Source organism: Arvicanthis niloticus, chromosome 23 (assembly GCF_011762505.2).
Source record: "Arvicanthis niloticus isolate mArvNil1 chromosome 23, mArvNil1.pat.X, whole genome shotgun sequence".
NCBI lineage: Eukaryota > Metazoa > Chordata > Mammalia > Rodentia > Muridae > Arvicanthis > Arvicanthis niloticus.
Window position 1 is genome coordinate 37,553,226 of NC_133430.1, and position 23,130 is coordinate 37,576,355.

The 23,130-nt window shown below is 39.2% G+C and overlaps 1 protein-coding gene across 20 annotated transcripts in view; it reads right to left on the reverse strand.

Moving 5' to 3' along the window:
* Nucleotides 1-2,674: 2,674 nt before the first annotated feature.
* Gphn (gephyrin) overlaps nt 2,675-23,130 on the reverse strand; it is a 410,619-nt gene continuing 390,163 nt past the window's right edge. For all 20 annotated transcript variants that reach the window (XM_076921909.1, XM_076921924.1, XM_076921922.1 and 17 more), the window contains 5 exons: nt 19,854-19,927; nt 13,943-14,007; nt 6,987-7,090; nt 4,705-4,801; nt 2,675-3,668 (listed from right to left, as the gene is read on the reverse strand). In XM_076921909.1, coding sequence (XP_076778024.1) covers nt 3,535-3,668; nt 4,705-4,801; nt 6,987-7,090; nt 13,943-14,007; nt 19,854-19,927 — 474 coding nt within the window. In that variant the 3' untranslated portion in view covers nt 2,675-3,534. The remainder of the gene's footprint in view (nt 3,669-4,704; nt 4,802-6,986; nt 7,091-13,942; nt 14,008-19,853; nt 19,928-23,130) is intronic.

Genomic DNA, 23,130 nt, shown 5'->3' on the forward strand with positions numbered 1-23,130 from the left:
TTAAATGGCACCAATTTACTTTGTTTACAAATTTTAAGGTTTTCATTGGCATGAGCTTCTTAGTGATATAAGAGTGAGATGAATATTGTTACTCTCATAGGCATTGTACCAGTATAACACATTTAGGAATACAAAGCTTAGACCCAGTCCTTCTTTAACTTTTTTAACTGATTTGAGATGGTCAGCCTGTGAGTTAAGGGACTATAGCAAATTCATGACTTGGAGTTTATTATAAGGGTGTTCTCTATGTTTTATTTAGAAATAGCTGAGTGGAGTTAACAGGCAACAGTCCAGATTACCTTACATGGATAGCTGGTTTTCAAAACATCAGAAATCCTTAGAATTGACATGACAATCATTTCTTCTCCATTTTCTAATTCTGAAAGAAAAATGCTTTTTATTTTCCAGGTTTACTGGGCTACTGGGGTCATTAAACTCAGAGCTCTCATCATCTTCCTCTTTAGAAATCTGTGAACTTTTTATGTGCCCTCAGCTGCTGTTTCTCCTTCCTTAAACCCTGCTTCCACACTGCTGTCAGTTTGAAGTAGCATGTTTTCTCACACACAGCTTCACACCAAAGCATTTATATTCAGTTTGTAATTTTTAATGAATTTCATTGTCACTATTGAAATTCTACTCTTACAGTTTATAAATGACTGCCTAATTGACATTTTTCCTATTTCATTCATATTCTCAGGACTTCATTCTTACTTCCTTTGTGTCTGGCAGTTGGCTCCCTTTCCTTGGGAGATGCTGAGCCCCATTCCCTGTCTTCTACAAGTATTTTTCATTCCAGTCTTTCTCCAATACCCCAAGGCCCTGCCTGGTTGGCTTACTGTCAGTTCACCCTCTTGGGAGAATTCTGTGCATGAGCTCCTGAGCTGTCCATCTACAGCCAGTACAGTTTTGAATTAACCAGAATTCTTAAATACTCCTCTACAAAACGAACTTGTCTGATTTTTCTCATTAGTTGTCTAACATTTTTTGACTAAAGACCTGGGTTCATTTCTTAGCTGTTTCCTCTCCAGAGCTTGCATTATTTATGAATTCTTCCCATTGTTCTCTCCAGCAGTGAGCCCGCCTGTCCCTCTTTCTCACCAGTCACTCTAGCCAGCACCACCTCATTTTTCTCCCAACTGGCATCTTCTACCTCTGTCTAGTTTAATTGGATCTTCTTGAAACTTCCAGAACATTAGTCCTAAATGTGCAGCTCTGCTCATACATCCTTGATCAAGAGTATTTTAATAGTTTTTGTCCTTAGAATAAATCCAGATGCCTTCACTTGGTATTCAAGAACTTTACAGTCTGATTCTTAAAGATGTTATTGCCTCCCTGCCCAGTGAAGTCTCATATCAACCTGTTTCCATAGTTCAGTGGACTCTGGGGCCATGGCTGCAAGTTTGAACCTTGTTGTTTTCCTGTGCTAGCTATGTGACACATTTCTGCCCTGGTTTATTTATCTGTAATAGGAACCACAAGGGTTTTGTGAGAGTAAACAGGAAGTGCTTTGAACAATGCCTGGCATACAGTCAGTGCTTATGGACTGTTTCACTGTACATATTTACTAAGGCTATACACGTGGATTTCCATAACCATAATTTCTAAGGGGCCCTGAGTGAGCACTGGAGCTCTTTAACCTTCTAGCTCTGTATGATGGCATCTGTCACAGGTAGCACACTCTCATGTCCCTGATGGAGTAGAGCACAGCTACAGCTACTTTGTTTTGTTCCTGGGAGTTGTGGTAGTATGGCATATTTTGCACCCCCACACACAGTCGGTGCTTATTTTTTTAAATGAATATAAAGAACTATGTGTTTTCCATTAGATCTATTCACTCATCTTCTCTTCACCTGTAAATCCAGAAGAAAAGCAATAGAACATTGAACTTTGATCTTGAAAACAGCAAATGTCATTAACAGGACAAGGTTTTCCTTTCCTCGCCTTTGATATAGTGGTCTGTTATTTTGTTTTTTAGTATAATTTACTAAGCATACTCTACAGAACATAGTGTCTTTCTATAACATGGCTTGAGAAATATCTCCAAGTTTTTATTAAAAGACATCACTAAGTGCACTTTCAAACGGCAGCATGAAACCTCCACATGTCCAGTTTTTCAAACAGTATTTAATAAATGTCTAATGCCAGCTGTGATGACACACGCCTTCAATCTCATCACAAGGTTGGTAGAGGCAGGTGAATCTTGTTCCCGGACAACCAGGGCTGTTTAGTGAGAATCTGCCTGGAGAAACCCAACCCAACCCCCAACCCCAATCCAAACCCAACCCAACCAAACCCCTAAAATTCCAGGCACTCATCTGACATTTTCTGATTCATAAATTATTTTTCTCTTTACTTCAAAGAACTGTACATATCCAAAGTTGATACCTAAGAGAAGAATATTTTCCCTAAACAATAAAGCATCTTTCCTCTAGCTATGCTTACTATTTATCCAGCCATCACCAGTAGAACCAGAAGATGGGCAGTTCTCTTACCAATAGACTCCAATGCTATTATTTTTCTAAACACCTAAGATGCAATATTGTGTCAGACCATAATTTCAATCTTTCATACTGTGAAACCTTATTAGGGTATTTTAAGTATTCGCTTACCTAGGAAGAGTTCTGTCAGAATGGAGCAACAATCTTCTTTCTAAATAACAAGGCCGCACAATACATTTTTAAATAATGATCAAGGATTTTTTTTTATTCATTAAGTTTCATTATCATTACAGAAAATGTTATGGTACAGAGTTGTTTAACATTATTTTGTTTTTGCTCTTGATTTCCACATGAATGCTGGTAACACTAATATCTGTACAAGATCAGTCTTTGATTTTATTTTTGTTCTGTACAATTTTAAATGTGTTGGTTAAAAAGGCTGTCAGCACTTAAGGAAGCATTTCCCCCAGTTTGTTTGTTCAAATAAAAGGTATCCAGTTACTGCCTGCGAGTACTGTGCCAGGAGGCTGCTAGGGTAAGACCTTCCCTGGGTGCTCAGCAGGGAAGGTTCTTGCGGCAGGGCGGTGCCTCCGCACAGTCTCCTCTTTTGGCATGGTGCACATAAACACGAGATACATGATAAAGAACAAGCAAAAGCTCTCTGTAAAGCAGTTATGAAGCATACTAAGAAGGGAAATCCAAGTGTTGCCTACACTAGTATAAAGAAGCAGACAGCCTTGATTAAGAGCATAAGTAGTTGTATTTAAAGATGAGGAAAACACAAGTTCTGCAGGCACCTACCGCTGTCTACTAAAAGCTATCGCTATCAGACCTAGCATTGAACACACAAAGCAATTTGCAAGAAAGGAAAATTTTGCTTTGATATAATCAGAATAGAGTTGTCTGTTGAGATTTATTCTTAGGTGTTTTTTTTTTCTTTAAAAGGTATTTAAATTCATTTGAAATATAGTTCAAGATGTTGACTATACAGATCAACTTTTATCCAGATCAGAAAAACTAGCTGTGCCGTTGCATATTACAGGATACAGTCAATGATATGTGGACATGCAACAAAACTTCCTCCTGTTGGTCACCATCATAGCCGTCCAATGACCATGACATCTACCACCTCGCCTTTGTGAAGCTCCACATACTGCTCTGTCTTTGGAGGTAGCATCAGTAATCCGTTGGCACTGCGCATGCTCATCAGGCGGCTGCTCATCTGATTCCCTGGAATGAAACAGTCTCATTACTGCAGCACAGGCATCAGCACATGTGGAGAGGCCAGCAAGTGCAAGTGCAGGGCTCCCAGATGGAGGACAGACGATCCATCTTTTCTGTACCTTTTCCAGGTGAAATTCATGTCCTAGATCCTTCACCTTCTCATCAAAACTTTAATTTAAAAACAAATGCTATATATTTTAAAAGAATAAAATAGGGTTTTATAGCATCATACAAAATGCCACAGAAATTCTCACTTCAAGGTGAGCTTACATTTGTGTAAAAATAAAGCCTTTTTTAAAATTAAGGATAGCAGTAATAGCAGCTACCATTTAGGTGCCAGACAAATGACAAATCACTTTATAAACTTTCTTATTTAACTCTTACAGGATGCAAAAGGTCTGAGGCACACTGCTGAGGGCCTTGCTAATCAGGCTGCTGACCAAGCTGCATGCAGAACTCTGGGATGGCTCATGAACTGATCGTTGTTGTTGTTGATGTTTGCAGTTATACAGGAGCACCTACTCAAAGGTAACAGTTTTGTGGAGTTGAATCAAAACCTGAGCAAAATAGGACTAGAAAATTGGGGACAAAGGTTTAATATGAAGACCTCTTTTTTTCGGAGCTAGAACTCTGAAATAACACAGATTTCTGTGTCCTTAAGATTTACCAGCACCTAGAATATAGTAGAGTCCAAAAACATTATATTATAAATTCTGCTTTCTCCTCACATTTCAGGATAACACATACTGTGTCCTCCTTTCCTACCCACCCATCAATGTTCAAAGGGCTGCTTGAATTAATAGATCAAAATATAATTTAATTTTTATATTTCAAATGTTTATCTAGAAAATATGGTTCAGTGAAATAAGTAAGCATTATTTAAGAATAACTTATTTCATCAAACTTTTCAAAATAAGACATACACAATCATTCATTTTGTTATCACCAAGGAAAAGACACGACTGACAAAGCTGGCGCTGTGGTTCATTTTTCAGAATGAGTGCATGGGGTCCTGGTGGGTGTGCAGGTGTGAGTGACTGACCTGTACTCTGGGCCCAGGGCAGTGGTTCTTGGTGATGCCAAGTCAGTATACATCGGTGGTATTCTGGGCGAGGGTCCAGTTTTACATCACACGATAACTACAGCAAGAAGAGGGAAAGAGATTTGAATTGGCCCCCTGATCATTTCACAGAACTACAGAAATAGAGTTAGCATAGATAATGTCCTTGTCACTCTACTATTTCTGTCATTTCCATCTTATTTTTAATAAGGAAGTCCAGGGTCTGGTTGCTATGGTCAAAAAGAAAGAATGTTAAGAAGTGAGTGTTTAGAATGGAGGAAAGGGCAGTTGAAAAAGTCCTTTGTTATGTGCTGTAAGGACCCTGACCTATGAGACAGGGAACTGAAGCAGTACCTTAGCACTGAAAGGAGGTAGCTCTGACAAGCACATTCAATATCCATCTGCCCAGCAATGCTCATTGCAGATTTAATGTGTGCTGGGCATTATTCACTTCTCCATCTACAGAACTATTTTCAATAGCGTTTTTTATATTGCTTATATTTTCTTTGCTGGAAGCATAGCTTCCCAGTGCTACTAAATTATTTTGTGATTCTCTCTTAATTTCTTTGTGTATGCGTGTGTTCTCCAGTACTAAATTTCAGTAGCCACTTCCATGGTTATTATATGGCCAGTTTGAAGGAGGAGATGGTGGGTATTAAAATGAAAAATAAATGTGAGGATTCCAAAGAGGTTTGTAGTGTTGAATAAATCATGGGCTCTTAGAACAATGTGGATTCCCTACTGCTTCCTCAGTTTAGGAAGTGTGAATATAATGAAGTCTCCATTACTGGGTTGGCTGTATAAATCTGACTGCTTGGACTTTGATTTTTTTTATTGGATCATAATTTTTCATTCATGAATGAAATGAATTCATGAAGTTTTCATTCATGGCTGGTCTTCCTACTGTCCTTTCTTTCTCCCTCTTCTTCCATTTCTGTTTCTTACTTTGTTAAACGTTCCAGGTGTTATCTCCTTGTGATTACTCAAAGAAAGGTCTTTCTGGAAGAGGGGTGATTGACACAGGATACTATGCCTGGCTAGTAGAATTTAAGTGATATTTTAGGGAAACAAGATGGTCTTATCTTCTTACAACTACAAATCTCCAGTAATAAAAAAAATCAATGTTACGACTATTGATGGCTTAGATTTTCAAAAACGTTTTTAATTTCTGTGTATGTGTCCATTTGCACATGCAAATGCCACAACATACATGTGTGCAGGGGTGGGGGGTTAGTCAAAGGACAACTTTCAGGAGATCATGTGGGTCCCAGGGATTGAACTCAGGTTGTCAGGCTTGGCAGCAAGTGCCTTTATCCGCCAAGCTATCTTGCCCGGTGTTTTACATATTTTTATACTATGTATCTTGAGTAATATTTTATTATTTCCTCTTCTGTGTTTTATATTCCTTTGTTCAACTAATCATAGAATTGTGTCACATGTAAATTACTTTAAAAGTACTGAGAATTAATACCTTGGTTCTGTAGTATATGATGACAATACATTCATTCACGAGTACTACAGCCCATGTATGTTTGTCTGGGTAGCAAGTTAGACTAGTAGTGCTGGTAGAGAAAGGCACGCTAAGCCCCAGGTGACTTGCTGCAGTAACTGGCTCCTGTCTGACCAGTGCTGTTTGAACAGGACACCTTCCTTTCCTCCTGAAGTGCCAGATTCTTTAGTCCCTTTCTGAATTTTTTGAACAGCAATCACATAAAAGCAGGCAGGCCAACTTCGGTCCTCTATGAATTTCCCTGGAGAAATGATCTCTCACCTCTAACTCCACACAGGTCTAATGTGTGGAGCCAGCTGATTTCTGTTTGCTGGTTTGTTCCCACTAGAAGAACCCAGTAGAAGTTTGAAGCCTTGCTCTCTGGATTCTTTTAAGTACTTTTAAAATTTAAACATTTTATTTATTTTTAAGTTTATGTGTGTTTTGCCTGTGTATACCCTGCCTAAGAAGGCAAGAAAAGGGTATCAGATTCCCTGGGACAGAGTTTACAGACAGTCGTGAGCTAGCGCTGTGTGGGTGCTGGGAATCCAATATAGGTCCTCTAGAAGAACAGACAGTACTTTTAACTTCTGCGATATTTCTCTTTCTGTTGGAGGAAAATAAAAGTGAATTTCCTTTTCTACTTTCTACCATCAAGGAGAGACTATTAATACATTTATGATACAAGCAAATCTGAAATCCTAGGCATTTATTTTGGGTGGTTGGCACTTGCTATCAGGCTTCAGCTTGGTTCCTGGTCATGAGGAAACATTACCCTGGCTTTGATGATGGTTGGCCGAGGATCCAAGATACCCTGCATCTTTCTCAGTGCAGGTACAACAAAGAGGTTGCAGGTGACCACAGCTGATACAGGATTCCCTGAAAGTCAACCAAGTAGTTATTTATATTACACCACATAAAAATTTGTCAGATAATTACACCTGCTTGTACATTCAGGCATGATAGAAGTGACTGACCACAAGTCTATTTCTGAGTCACTCTGAATCCAATAGAATGACAGAGTAGACTAGCTGGGAGGTATGCACCTTTAATCCCAGGACTCAGGAGACAAAGGCAGGGAATCCCTTGAGTTCAAGGCCAGCCTAGTCTACAGAATGAGTTCCAGGTCAGCCAGGGCTACACAGAGGAACCCTGTCTCGAAAAACCAAACCAAACCAAACCAAACCAAACCAAACCAAACCAAACCAAACCAAACCAAACCAAAAAGACAGACTAGAGGTCCAGTTAACCACATCATATGCTACACAGGATATGAATGGAACCTTTTGGTCATCCATGGAAATACAAAAAGATCTGATACTTAGCTTTTAATACCATTTCTCCTTTCTTGAGTGCCTTGCACTGGAAGCCATTGCCAACCTTGTGTGTGTGCATGCTTGCAGGGTTATAGGTGAAGTGGTCGACATGGAACCCTGGGCTGCCTGCATGTGAGGCACCTCAATCCTTTTTTTTTTTTTTTTTTCTGGTTTTTCAAGACAGGGTTTCTTTGTGTAGCCTTGGCTGTCTTGGAACTCTTTAAAGTTCTTTAAAGTTATCTGAAGAATTTTAGAAATGTAACATTCCTCTCCAGGAGAAATAAACATAGGTGTACCTTGTACTTCAAAGGCAAGTGGCTATGAAAAACAATAAAAGGGCTACAAAAAAGAGATATTTGTTGGTGTGGTGTCCATAAGTAATGATCAAGTGGTACCCAAGCCAGACAGTTCTTCTGAGCCCCAACTTTGCTTCACTTTGGTATGAACCATCAGGCTGTTCTTGCATTTAAGGCAGAGAGCCTCCAAGTGCTGGGGTTACAGTTGTGCACCACCAACCCTTAGGAGTCTGACTAAACTCAGTCACAGAACTTGATCGTTTTCTTTAGCAAGTTCTAAAATCCCAATTATGTTGAATTCTTTTATCCAGTGGAATGTGATGGCGTGTGTTGGTGTTGGTAATGGGGAATGGGCTTTCTTAGTTTATCCAGTGGAACGTGATGGTGTGTGTTGGTGTTGGTGTTGGGGAATGGGCTGTCTTAGTTTAGGTTCCCCAAGGTAAGAGACAAGGGCCAGGTTATCAAATTACTAGATAAAACCACACCTTCATTTTTGTTGTCCCAGTAGCTAGGAGATTTCTGTCATCTCTCAGCATATTTACACTCTACAGAAGAGGGGCTGGATTATGACATTTTCATACATGCATCTGTTTGTTTACACTCTACAGAAGAGGGGCTGTGTTTGTATACACTCTACAGAAGAGGGGCTGGATTATAACATTTTCATACATGCATGTGTTCGATTACACTCTCCTGCTCACCTCTCCCTCCCATTCCTGCTGTTTCCCTTCCTCTTAAAAAATAGCATTCCTTCTTCTTTAATGTTTAGATTTAAATCTAGATTCTGCCCACAGAGAAAATATATAATATTTGTCTCTCAGGATCTGGCTTATTTTGGTTATCATAGTGATATGTAACTTTATTGAGCTTTTTTTTTTACTAATTGCTGGGTTTCTTTTGTTTTCTTTCTTTCTTTCTTTCTTTTTTTTTTTTAAGATTTATTTGTTATTTATATGAGTACATTGTAGCTGTCTTCAGACATACCAGAAGAGGGCATCAGATCCCACTAGAGGTGGTTGTGAGCCACTATGTAGTTGCTGGGAATTGAACTCAGGACCTCTGGAAGAGCAGTTGGTGTTCTTAAACACTGAGCCATCTTGCCAGCCCCCTATTGGGCTTTCTAAAAATGAAATTACATTCTTTGTGTTCAAATAACATTCCATTGTGCATATATGTCATATCTCTTCCTTCTCATCTGCTGATGGATTTCAAGACTGAGTCCATAACTTGGCTTTCATGAATAGTGTTTTTATAGTGAACATGGTTGTGAAAGTATCTCTGTTTCATATGGACTTAGATTCTGGGTTATATGCTATTTTTATTTTTTTAGTTTTTCCATCTCTCTCTTTCAAAGCCTCCACACTGATTTTTTACTGTAGCTGGGTTAACTTACATCCTTGTTTGTATTTGTCTTTAATTTTCTTGGTGACAGCCATTCTGACTGGGATGAAATAGATTATTAATTCATTCTCTCTCTCTCTCTCTCTCTCTCTCTCTCTCTCTCTCTCTCTCTCTCTCTCTCTCTCTCTCCAGGGTTTCTCTGTGATTCTCTCGATATCCTGGAAATTGCTTTGTAGACCAGGATTGTCTCAAACTCACAAAGATCTGCCTGCCTCTGCTTTCCCAGTACTGGGATTAAAAGCATGAGCCACCACTGCTAGGCTCAATGCAATTTTTATTTGCATTTTTCTGATGGCTGGGTATGTTGAACATTTGTTTCTCTATTTAACTTCTTTTGAGAATTGTCTGTGAAACTCATTTGCTTATTTATTGACCGGATAATTTTGGCATTTTTGAGTTATTTATATATCAGTCCCCTGTGTCTTTTTGCCTTTTAATCCCATGTAATCCTGTATGTCAATTCATGTGATTATTTCCCATGTTGTAGGTATCCTATTCATAAAGTCATTTTCCATGCCTGTATCTTAAATAGTTCCTCATAGCAGTTTTAAAGTATTAGGTCTTCCATTAAGGTTTCTGATCTGTTTTATACTGACATTTGTACAGTGATCTGGCTTCATTCTATATATAAATATACAGAACCTCTTTTTTGTTGTAGAGGCCCATCTTCCTCCAACATATGTTTTTGGGACTTTTGTCAAAATTCAGTTGACGGTTGGGCTGGGAAATAGCTCAGTGGTTAAGAGGTTATTTCTCTTCCTGAGGACTGAAGTTTGGTTCCTAGCACCCACATCAGAGAGCTCACAATAGTCTGTAACTGCAGCTCCAGCAGATCAGATTCCTTTGATCTCTGTGGACATCTGCACTCATATCCATACCCAGACACACTTCTTCACACATAATTTAAAGTCATAGAATAATTACCCGAGTCCTCTGTGTTGTCTTATTGTTCTATGTATCTAGGCTCTTTTTGTCTTGTTTCATACACACACACACACACACACACACACACACACACACACACACACGTCTGTATGCTTGTATATTTGTGGGAACACACATGCACATTTACGAGTGTGTGTGTGTGTGTGTGTGTGTGTGTAGGCCTGAGGTTGTTAATAGGAACCTTCTTTAGTAAATTTTCCACAGGTTTCTTTACCAAAGCCTGTGGCTGGTCTCAATAGCCAGCATACATTGATGATCTCATCTGCCTTATGAGGCTGGAATTACAGATGAGCTGTGCATCTAGGCAGTTACTGTATTTTGGGAATCTGAACTCTGGTCTTGATTATGTGGCAAGTGCTTAAACTGCCAAGCCATCTTCCTAACCCATGTATCTGTCTTCGATGGCAGGATCATGACGTTACTATGGCTCTGGACTGTAACTTGAAATCAGGTATAGTATGACATCTCTAACATTGCTCTTTTGGCTCAGTTGCTTTGGGTATCTGGAGTTTCTATTTCCATTTAAACTTTGGGACCCTTTCTCCCCACATTCTGGGAATAATGTCATTGGAATTTAATGCAATTGCATTTACTGTGTAGGTTACTTTCAGTAACATGGGCATTTTCTCAATCTGTCAATCAATGACCATGGGCTGTCTTTCCACCTTCTAGTGTCTTCATTTTCCTTCTTCAGTGCTCCAAAGTTTTCACTGTAGAGGTGTTTCATTGTCCGAGCTAGAGCTAGGCTTAATTCCTAGGGGTCTCCCCCCACTCTGTGTGTGTGTTGTGTGTGAATTTCGGAAGCAATTTTGAATGTGCCTTTTCTTCTGATTTCTTTCTTGGCATATTCATTACAGTACACAAGAAGTATAGATCTCTGTATCCTACCTTGCTGAATTTACCAGAGCCAAGAGTTTAAGTGGAGCTTTTATGGACTGTAAGTATAGTCATTATTATCTACAAACCAGGTTAATTTGATTCCTTTCTTTCTGATTTGTATCACTTTTTTTTCTTCTTCTTGCTTCTGCTCTGGCTAAAACTTCCAAGCAGTATGATGAGTAAGAGTGGAGAGATGCCTCATCTCATTCTGAATTTAAGGGCATACTTCAGCTTTAATACACTTAGTAGAACGTTGGCTATAGATTTGTCATATATTGACATATTTTCCTTCTTATTTCATGGGTTTTCTCATAATGGCTGGAACTTTGTTAAAGGCCTTTTCTGTAAATAGTCAGTAGAATGCAAGTTTTCACACTGTTCCTTAGTAATCCTCTGGATTTCACCAGCATCTGTGTGTCTGATTTTATCACCTCTTCTGGCCTGTGAAGGCACCTGCAAACATATATAACATATACACATGGCCTCAGTGAGAAGAGACGAGCCTGCCCATTAAGAGACTTGAGGCCCCGGGAGTGAGGATGCCTGGCAGTGGTGTGGTGGAGGGTTGGAGTGGCAGGCACATCCTCTTAGAGACGGGGGTGGGGGGGGGTGGGGGGGAGGAGGAATGGGGTGAGGAACTGTGGGAGGGTGAACAAGGAAGGGAGTAATGACTGGACTGCAAAAAAATAAAATTACCAAATGATTGTAAAATTGCTACAACTCTTTAGTTTTATAATTAAAATTAAATTTATTTATTCAGTGTGTGTGAGCACATGTGTATGCATGTTCTGATATGCACATAGAAATCAGAAAAGAAGCTGAAGGAGTTGGTTCTCCCCTCCACCATGCGGGTCTGGGGGATTAAAATCAGGTTGTCAGAGTTGACTTTTATCTGCTGAGCCATCTCACCAGCCATAATATTTTCAAAATGAATTGTCCCATAGAATAAATATAATTGAAAGGATTAATAATTAGTAAAATGTGATTGTTTCTGAATGGTAGTTATGATAATAAGTAACATTTCTTTATTTTTAATCTATATTTTCTAAGTTTTTATAAAGGTTTAATTTTTCATTTTTTATTTATGAAAGTATGTGTGTGTATGTGTGAGAGAGAGAGAGCACGTGGGTGCACGCATGTGCCCGTGTATCATAATATACACATGAAGGTCACAAAACAACTTATTGGAATTGGGAATTGGTCTCTCTCTCTCTCTCTCTCTCTCTCTCTCTCTCTCTCTCTCTCTCCAATGTGTGTCCAGGGGATTGAGTTTGGTTATCAGGCTTTGTTGCAGGTGCTTTAATGCACTAGGCTGTTTTGCCAGCCCTAATTTCACATTTATTTTACTGCACACATAGTTTTAAAAAGTTAAAAAAAAATAAAATATGTGAAACTATTACATTGGCTATAATTTGTTAAGATTGGTGAAGACCTTTGAGTACAGAGCCTTCAATAAAGCTAGAAACTGAAATTTCTTTTAAGTGAAGCACCTTTGCTCTGTGTAGGACCTATATGATCAGGCGCAATGAAAGGTGTTTCAAATAAAATCAGTGATCTGAAGAAGGCTTTTAATACTGTAGTTTCTATGAACATTTATATTTCATCAGAAATGGGTTCCTTCAATAATAATCTTTGTGCTAGTGTCACTCACTGACCGTCTAAATTGGTAGATAAAATGAAGCTAGAACAGTTGTTCATTTTTCATACAGAGTATCAGAGAGTATGAATGGCCCTAGGTTCAGTTGTAAACCACAGATGCAGTTTGAGGTTGCTTTACTTTCATGTTGTCTTAGTATTTTCTGTATGACACAGTCTATTTTTATGCTTTGCAGATAGTGTTTAAAATGTTAAGACTTAAAGTTCTTCTGCCTGCTTCTTTTTTAAATAGTTTTATTTTGAGATTTACTGAATATATTTAAAAAAAAATCTCTGAAACCCATGAGATTTGTGAGCCTGAAAGGATAAGTACTTACTTTTCTGAAGGGATTAGTGTTAACAAAATGGGGACTTGAGAATTATTACAGGATTTTATTTTTTAGACTAGGTCTTACTTTTTTTAAGCTAAGACTGGCTTGAAATTTAAAAATAATAATAAATTAGAAAGTAATTAATTTCTTGGTCTTTGAAGCTGTAGTGATTTTCCTGCTTCATTCTCCCGTTTTGGAATTATAGGCACAAGTAAAGGATACCTTTAAAATTAAAGAGTAACAAGTAGATAATGTTCTAAACCACTTTAAAACTTATCAAGATTCATAAAGACTTAAGATGCATGGCTGAAAGCAATGAAAACTGAATTAATAAATTCTTGGAAACTGGACTACCTTGATTTTGTTCAGTCTGAACACACGAGATTCTGTTCACAAGGGAATTAGGTGGTGATACTGATGTCAAACTGGTGATATGTAAACACTGGTTGAACTATACAGGATCAGTAAGTCTGCCTACCTGTCCCTAAATATTTTACTACGAGAAACGTTGTTGTGTGTGTTTGCATTAAGACAATGTCTTGCTATGTAGCCCAGGCTGGTCTCATTTCATGATTCCCCTGCCTCGGCCACCTGAGTGCTAGAATTACAGATATGCATTGGCACACCTTATAATATGTGATCTTGTATTTGCAGCACTTCTAGTTGTGAGATCTCATTAGACTTCCACAGATACCTGGTTATCATCTGAGAGTAAGGACTGTGCCCTGGGAGAATATTGTGGTTTGACTAGGTATCTGTCCATCTTATAGGTGAAGAACTAGCTTCAGAGAAGCTAAGTGACTTGCCAATTAGTAAAGACATTCAGGTTATAAATCAAGTGATGCTGACTAGATGCTGGCTGAGAAGTCCAAAATTTTTTGGGTCATTTTTCTAGAAAAAGGAGAAAATAATTTTGATGATTCTTACCTGGTAGTGCAAAAATAATTTTTCTTACACCATCAATATCCAAAGTTGCAAATGTTGTTGGCAAGCTAGAAACAAAGAAAGAGTGATCTTGTTTGTGATGGCTAAGTAACAGAAGAGGTAAGTTGAGCGCTCTAGTTTTCTTGTTGAATGATTCACTTACCATAGAAAACATTCTTTTGTGGACTTGTCTTTAAACCTTCCTATTGGGCAGTGGTGGCGCACGCCTTTAATCCCAGCACTTGGGAGGCAGAGGCAGGCGGATTTCTGAGTTCGAGGCCAGCCTGATCTACAGAGTGAGTTCCAGGACAGCCAGGGCTACACAGAGAAACCCTGTCTCGAAAAACCAAACCAAACCAACCAACCAACCAAGCAAACAAACAAAAAAAGACAGAGAAGAATCCTATCTGCTGCAGCAGAAGGATCTCTCAAGGTGGGTGAGGCTGGAGCATGGCGGCCATTGCTAGCACTATGAGACAGAGCCCCGGGATGCTGTCAGTGAAGTTAGGCTTCTTCAGATCCATGATCCAGGAGGATCCAAGGACTCAGAAACCTCCGCCTAGCCAGTGGCACAGGTTCCTTCCAGTCTGAGCTAGTGCCCTGAGCAGACCTTGGGCTCGAGTTCCACATCCAGTCCCACAATATCCAGAAAAAGCTGGACTCCCAGGTGCTCTAACAGGCACAGGATCACAGGATCTTAGGAACTTGCTCACACCAGGATTTCAGGATAATAGAGGCAGCTTGACTCCCAGGAGCTCTGACACACCCAGGATCATAGGATCACAGGATCCCAGAGACAGCTAGACTCTGAGGAGTTCTGACACAACCAGGATCACAGAAGAGACAGGCTCCAGTCAGAAACAGCAAGGACAGGTAGCACTAGAGATAACCAGATGGGGAGAGGCAAACATAAGAACATAAGGAACAGAAACCAAGGTTACTAGACATCATCAGAACCCAGTTCTCCCACCATAGCAACCCTGGATACACCATCACACCGGGAAAGCAAGATTCTGATCTAAAATCACTTCTCATGAGGATGATAGAGGACTTTAAAGGTAAACAGGTAGAAGCCCTTAAAGAGGAAACACAAAAATCACTTAAGAAATTACAGGAAAACACAACCAACAGGTGAAGGAATTGAACAAGACTATCCAGGATCTAAAAATGGAAATAGAAACAATAGAGAAATCTCAAAGGGAGACAACCCTGGAGATAGAAAACCTAGGAAAGAGATCAAGAGTCATGGATGTAAACATCACCAACAGAATACAAGAGATAGAAGAGAGAATCTCATGTGCAGAAGACACCATAGAAAACATTGACACAACAGTCAAAGAAAATGCAAAATGCAAAAATCTCCTAACCCAAACCATCCAGGAAATCCAGGACACAATGAGAAGACCAAACCTAAGGATAATAGGTATAGAAGAGTACAAAGATCCCCAACTTAAAGGGCCAGTAAATATCTTCAACAAAATTACAGAAAACTTCCCTAACCTAAAGAAAGAGATGCCTATGAACATACAAGAAGCCTACAGAACTCCAAATAGACTAGATCAGAAAAGAAATACCTTCTGTCATATAATAATCAAAATGCCAAATGTACAAAACAAAGAAAGAATATTAAAAGCAGTAAGGGGAAAAGTAACATACAAAGGTAGACCTATCAGAATTACACCAGACTTCTCACCAGAGACTATAAAAGCAAGAAGGTCTGAACTGATCACGGGGTCCCCAATGGAGGAGTTAGAGAAAGGACTGAAGGAGCTGAAGGGGATTGCAACCCCATAGGAAGAACAACAATATCAACCAACCAGAGCCCCCAGAGCTCTCAGGGACTAAACCACCAACCAAGGAGTACACATGGAGGGAACTATGGCTCCATGCCATATATGTAGAAGACCATATATGTAGCAGAGGATGGCCTTGCTGGGCATCAATGGGAGGAGAGTCTCTTGGTCCTGTGAAGGCTTAATGCCCCAGTGTAGAGGTATCCAAGGGCGGGGAGGTAGAAGTCAGGGGTAGGTGGGCAAACACGCTCATAGAAGCAGGAGGGGGGGAATTGGCTTTATATATATATATATATATATATATATATATATATATATATATATATTTGGTTTTTCGAGACAGGGTTTCTCTGTGTAGCCCTGGCTGTCCCGGAACTCACTCTGTAGACCAGGCTGGCCTCGAACTCAGAAATCCGCCTGCTCCTGCCTCCCAAGTGCTGGGATTAAAGGCGTGCGCCACCACCGCCCGGCTGGCCTCTTTATATTTTTAAGATCGCTGTCTCGCTCCCTCCCTCCTTCCTGTATCTGCTTCCTACCCTTGTTTGTCATGGTACTGGGGATCCCAACTGAGATCGCTGCGCTTGTGCTGCAAGCACTTTACTGACTGAGCCATCTCCAGTCGCCTGAGTATCCTTTTCTTTAAAATCAAAGACAATTATATTTGGAATGTGCTGTACGTGGAAAAGACAAAGCTAACTTCTCTGATTTTAGTTTTTTGTTTCCACCAGTGAATAGAATGTATATAGGTTACAAGTTCTTATATTTAGGTAAGTATAATATTCTAGCCAGTTAAGGGAAGACCACTTAAATTTATAAGCCACTCTGTTGTGGCAAATTAGTTTATGGATAATTGTATTTAAAGTCAATATCAAGTATAAGGGCACTTTAAATTTTCTTTTAAACCCTAAAGGTTTCTCCAAAGGTATTCACTCAAAAAAGATCTATTTACAACAGAATATTTTATACTCAGGCATTACTATTATAAGTATTTTGTTGATGTAAGTGTGTTAGGTCTAGAAAGCCATTTTCTTAGACTTCAACACATACTACTTATTCTGAAATCAGAATTGACAGCATTTATCCATTGAGGTTGTAGCGGAGAAGAAACATGTATAACTAAAGTAGTCCCTAAGCTGAGAGCAGGACTAGAAACTGAGGATGCAAACATCATTACCACAAGCTGTGTTTAATTCCCCCCGCAGCTGAAAACAAGTGATATCAGCATCCTTCCCCACAAAAGGGGAAAAAAGACCAAATGTACATTTAAGAGGAGTGAGAAATTCAGTGACAAAGAACTCACTACTGTTCCAAAGCACTGGGGAAACATCAGTATACAACATTAGCACATGACAGGCTATTACTTATTTTGTGCCTGTGTATGTACATGCGGCATGATGTGGAAGTCAGAGGACTCTGCAGGACTCAGGGTCTTTCTCTTCCCTTCCATCATATGGGTTCTGGAGATAGAACTCTAGTCATCAGGCTTGTTTCCCTACAAAGCCATCTCCATTCCCCCCCCACCCACGAATTTTTTTTGTTAAATATTTTTTTTGGCTTTTCCAAACAGGGTTTCTCTATGTAGTCCTGGCTGTCTTGAAACTCTTGTCAGTTCGGCAGGCTGGCCTCGAACTTGGAGATCCATCTGTTTCTGCCTCCTATTTGTCGGGATAAAATTGTGTGCCATCAACACCTGGCCCAAAATGTTATTTTTAACAGAATGATCCAAATCCCAAAGTTTCAAAAACAAAAGGGGTTTTCCTGCAATAGATATATTGGGGCACATTCACAACCATGCACAGACATACTGTCAGGGATCTTATGAAATTCAGGAGAACACCATAGGGTTAATTGTGTTTCTTTTTAAGATTTATTTTATTTTATGTATATGAGTGTTTTGCTTGCATATATGTCTATGTTCCCTGTGTCTGCAGAGGCCAGAAGAGAGTGTTGGATTCTCCTGGAACCAGAGTTGCAGATGGTTGTGAGCACCATGTAGGCACTGGGAACTGAATGCAGGTCGTCTGCAAAAATAGCTTGTGCTGTTAATGGCTGAGCCATTCTTCTAGGTCCTTTAGGGATAATCTTAGCTTTGTACTAAATAAGGCTAAATTATGAAGGTAAAGCCTAATGCTTGTCCTGGAACTGAAGCCCAGTGTGAACAAACCTTGGTGACTTTAGGAGAGCAGGCTGGTATTTGACTTACAACAATGTTAAGCTCCATGCCACGCTTTCTCAAAGTTCATATGAAGCCCTATCAGAGTATAACCCTGAACTAAAGCAGGGTTACTGTTTCCTGTGTCATGTGCTAACATTCGCCCACACATTGAGGTATGAACAGGTGCTTACATTTACTGAGTGCCAGGATCTAAGATGGCAGCTTTAGTGCCTGAAGACCGTGTGTGTTTTATTAATACTACTATGGGGCATTTGAGGATTTACCATTATAGGAACTTCTCCCACCAGTTCTTTCTAGTTTTAGGAAATGTGAAAATCTTCCTGTATGGTTATTTCACTTTCTTCTTGGATAGAATGGGAAGCAGTGTTAAACAGCTTTATAAAGTATTTATATAAAGAAAAAAAGCAATTGAGTCTTGTTGGGGGCCGACTTTTAGCAGAAAGCGGCTATCAGCTTTGCAGCCATCTTGAGCCATATACCCTGACATGAGATTTAAATTACAATAGCCTACAACAGCTGAGAACACTCCGATAATCTTGGTTTAGATACCTTGAGATTAAAGGTGTGTGAGATTAAAGGTGTGTGACTTAATAGTATACTTAGAAGTATAGAGATCAGAGTTAGAAACAAGACCTAAGGGCATGATTAAAGGTGTAACTTAGAGGCGTGGCTTAGAAGTGAGACATATAAAAGGCAGAGACAGAACAGATCAGAATTCAGACATTTGGGAGACACAGCAGAGAGAAGACATTATTGAGACGATAGAAGACAGAACCAGAGATCAGAGAATATAGACGGAGATCAGAGACTATAGAGGGATCATCAGAGACGAATCTCAGACATTAGGTAGAATCTGCCGTCACCCTCGCTCTTGCTGAACCCCCGACCTGCAGACCGGAGCGGCAGCTTGGGCCGGGATACAGTGGCCGCCCAAACGTGGGTCGGCCTGGGCCTCAACATTTTGCTCAGGCCGAGACATTTTTTGGCCACCACAACTTGGGGCTAGTGCGGTCCCCAACAGAGTCTGAATCTATGTTTTCACAGATAAAGGATAGAGAAACATGTTCAATACAACCCAAGGAAGCAATCATTTAGTCTACTAGACATGACACAGTGATCTACTTTCTCCAAAAAGTCAGTGGCAAAAATAAAAAGGCAAAAATTAAAAAAACAAACAAACAAACCAAAAACCAAAAAAACACACCAAAATAACCACCACCACTACCACCCTTGGACCCCAAATCTAATAGCAAAAGGTTCAGGGAGAAATAAACATTTAATAGAGAGTTAATGACTAAGAGCAACAAATGGACTTTACTTGAATCTCAAATTAGAACAATTATAAAACAAAAAGTTCTTTCTCTTGACATTTTGAATATTAGATAATAATACAAAACAATATTTATTCTCTTAGAAAAGACAATATTGTTGTATTTTTGAAAGACAGTGTTCCTGTTCTTATGACCTAATAAAATGACATGATGTCTAAAACTAGCTTTAAAACATTTTAGCCACCTTCCCCCGAAAAAGAGGTGGGGAATTGGTGAAGCAGATATAAAGGGATGCTGGCAGTCGCTGAGTGCAGAAATGACGTGTGCTTGGGCTCAGTGTTTTTCTACTTTCCTATATATTTGAGAATTTTCATGCTGACCTATTTTAAGAAAGAATGAAGGTATGGGGAGAAAGAGAGGGAAAGGCACTAAACATGGTAATTACAAAGGAAACAAAGAAAATTTCTTTGCTTTGTTTCTGCCAAACTCATTGATTCATAAGATAAAATCTTATTTCAAACTGGAACTGTACACATGAAGAAGATTCTAGTACTACAACATTTTATTTATTAAAATTAGAAACCCATAGTAAAAATATAAAACAAAGAATTTAAGAATGATTAGTTAAAACAATCCAAATAATCTAATATAGTAGATAAAAGTATTTTTCATACCCTGGCTTCATAAAAACTCTTCCAAAATGAATCTGAGCATGAAGATCAATGTCCAGCACCTGCTTGAGATAGTCCTGTAAATATTAAAAACAGTCATTTTATTTTTTAGTTCATTTTAGTATCAGACTTTTAACACATTAATGACAATAAAATTGATTTATGACCAAAAGAACCTCTTTGCTATTTTAATGAAGTTGATGTACTTTTCTCAGCTATTCGTTCCTCGCTCTCTTACTCATTGAATGATTATGTTTGGGGTGTATTGTGTATGTGGAGTATCAGTGGAGGCTTAAGGGGATACAACCCAAAGAAAAGAGACAATTTCCCTTCCTTTCTAGAAAGTACTTGTAGAGCCAGAGGCAGTGCCATAATACCTGTAATCTCAGCACTTAAGAGGAGAACATAGGAGAATCACAAGTTCAAGGCCAGCCTGGGCTAGATAGTAACACTATTTCTTAAAAATAAAAGCATAAAGAAAATTTTAGTCTAATAGAAGAAGCTAGACAATAACTAGAATAACCATTGTAATGTTTTTATTTGATGAGTTTTTGTCTCCGAGATAAAATTTTATGACCAAGAAAGGCCATTAATAAAGAAGTCTTTTTTTTTTTTTTTTTTTTTTTTTTTTTTTTTTTTCCGAGACAGGGTTTCTCTGTGTAGTCCTGGCTGTCAAAGAACTCACTCTGTAGACCAGGCTGGCCTCGAACTCAGAAATCCTCTCTGCCTCCCAAGTGCTGGGATTAAAGTCCTGCGCCACCACCGCCCGGCTAAAGAAGTCTTTAAAAGTTACGGTTGGTGTGGCACAGTTACAACAGTGGCACGAATGTTATAGGGTAACAAATCGCTCTCTGATTAAAAAGATTTAAGCCATGTTTCACATGAGGAAACACATTCCTGCTACTGTAAATCTGGCCAACAACCCGGTTGGGGAGCTTATAGGCTCCAGGGTGAACCTACCATTACTACTGTGTTAAATGAACACTGTATTAAAGCATCCTTTAACTTCAGATTCCTCGTAGATCAGATTCCTCGTAGAATAGTGCCATATCAGGCCTCAGTAGAGGAATTTCCTTGTTCAGTGAACAGTGGTTAACACAGAAACAACACTGGTCAGAGCGCAGAGCAGATGTGTAAATGGATGCTCAGCAGCAAGTGGGCGGTCTACAGTACACCTTCCTTAAGAAGGACTCGAGGGATGCCATGTCTTCTGCCCATGGCAGGACTGACACTCATGAACTCGCAGGGGTTGTGGTAGCCTGAATAAGACCGCAACTTATAAGACCAACATATTTATGAGCCTGCCCTGAGAGACTATGGACAACTGGTGGTTTGTGGGGAGGCTGAGTCAGCCTCTGGAAGCTGCCCACACTCCAGCAATGCTCTCATATTCATCCCTGCAGGAGGGAGGTCCTTTAAGACATGTCAGACAAACCCAGCTCCCCTTTCCCCCTTTCTTTTTTCTTGGAGGTGGGGCAGGTGGGGTTTTGTTTTGTTTTGTTTTTTTTGTTTGTTTGTTTTAAAAGACAGGGTTTCTCTGTGTAGCCCTGGTTATCCTAGAACTTGCTGTTAAGACCAGGCTGGCCGCGAATTCACAGATGCCTGCCTGCCTGTTTACAGAGGATAAAAGGTATGTGTGACCGCCCAGCTGCTATTCATTTTCTAATACTTGAGCATATTTTGATTTTTAGAACAAAGCCTTGATTTTTATTAAACATCATATCTAAGAGTCTTGTACTAGTAATCTTTTACAATCCTTTGTCTCTACCATCTTCATACCTACATGGTAAACATGTGACTACACTAGGCTTCTCTCTCTCCTACCTTCTTTTTTCAAAGGACTATTTTTCTGGATGTAAGTTCCATATTGCAGTACATTTTTTGAACTTTGAAAGTGCTATTTTGGGTTCTCTCATTTATGTTTAGATGATTTCTGTTAGTTTTATCTTTTCTTATGAGGTGGAGTACTTTGGTGAGACTGCTCATTATTATGGGTTTTCAGGACTTTGGCCAGGATTACCTAGGTATGGTTTCTCTATAGCTCCTGGAAATCTCTGGCTTGTTGTCTTTTACTAGTTTTGAAAATTCTTTGTCTGATGGTTTTAGTGCAGAATTCTATCAGACCTTCAAGGAAGACCTAATACCAATTCTCTTCAAACTATTCCACAGAATAGAAACAGAAGGAACACTACCCAATTCGTTCTATGAAGCCACAATCACGATCATACCTAAACCCCACAAAGACCCAACAAAGAGAACTTCAGACCAATCTCCCTTATGAATATCGATGTAAAAATACTCAATAAAATTCTTATAAACTGAATCCAAGAACATATCAAAACAATCATCCATCATAATCAAGTAGGCTTTATCCCAGGAATGCAGGGATGCTTCAATATTCAGAAATCCATCAATGTAATCCACTATATAAACAAACTCAGAGGGAAAAAAAACCCACATGATCCATCTCACTAGATGCTGAGAAAGCATTTGACAAAATTCAACATCCCTTCATGGTAAAAGTCTTGGAAAGATCAGGAATTCAAGGCCCATACCTACACATAGTAGCCAGTAGCCAACATCAAACTAAATGGAGAGAAACTTGAAGCAATTCCACTAAAATCAGGGACTAGACAAGGCTGCCCACTCTCCTCCTACCTATTCAATATAGTACTGGAAGTCCTAGCCAGAGCAATTTGGCAACAAAAAGAGGTCAAAGGGATACAAATTAGAAAGGAAGAAGTCAAAATTTCATTATTTGCAGATGATATGATAGTATACTTAAGTGACCCCAAAACTTCCACCAGAGAACTCCTAAACCTGATAAACAACTTCAGCAAAGTGGCTGGATATAAAATCAACTCAAACAAATCAGTAGCCTTCCTCTACTCAAAGGATAAACAGGCTGAGAAAGAAATTAGGGAAATGACACCCTTCACAATAGTCATAAATAATATAAAATATCTTGGAGTGAATCTAACTGAGCAAGTGAAAGATCTGTATGACAAGAACTTCAAGTCTCTGAAGAAAGAAATCGAAGAAGATCTGAGAAGTTGGAAAGATCTCCCATGCTCATGGATTGGCAGGATTAATATAGTAAAAATGGCCAACTTGCTGAAATGCAATCCCTATTAAAATTCCAATTTAATTCTTCACAGAGTTAGAAAGAGAAATTCTCAAATTCATTTGGAATAACTAAAAACCCAGGATAGCAAAAACTATTCTCAACAATAATAGAACTTCTGGAAGAATCACCATCCCTGACCTCAAGCTGTATTAC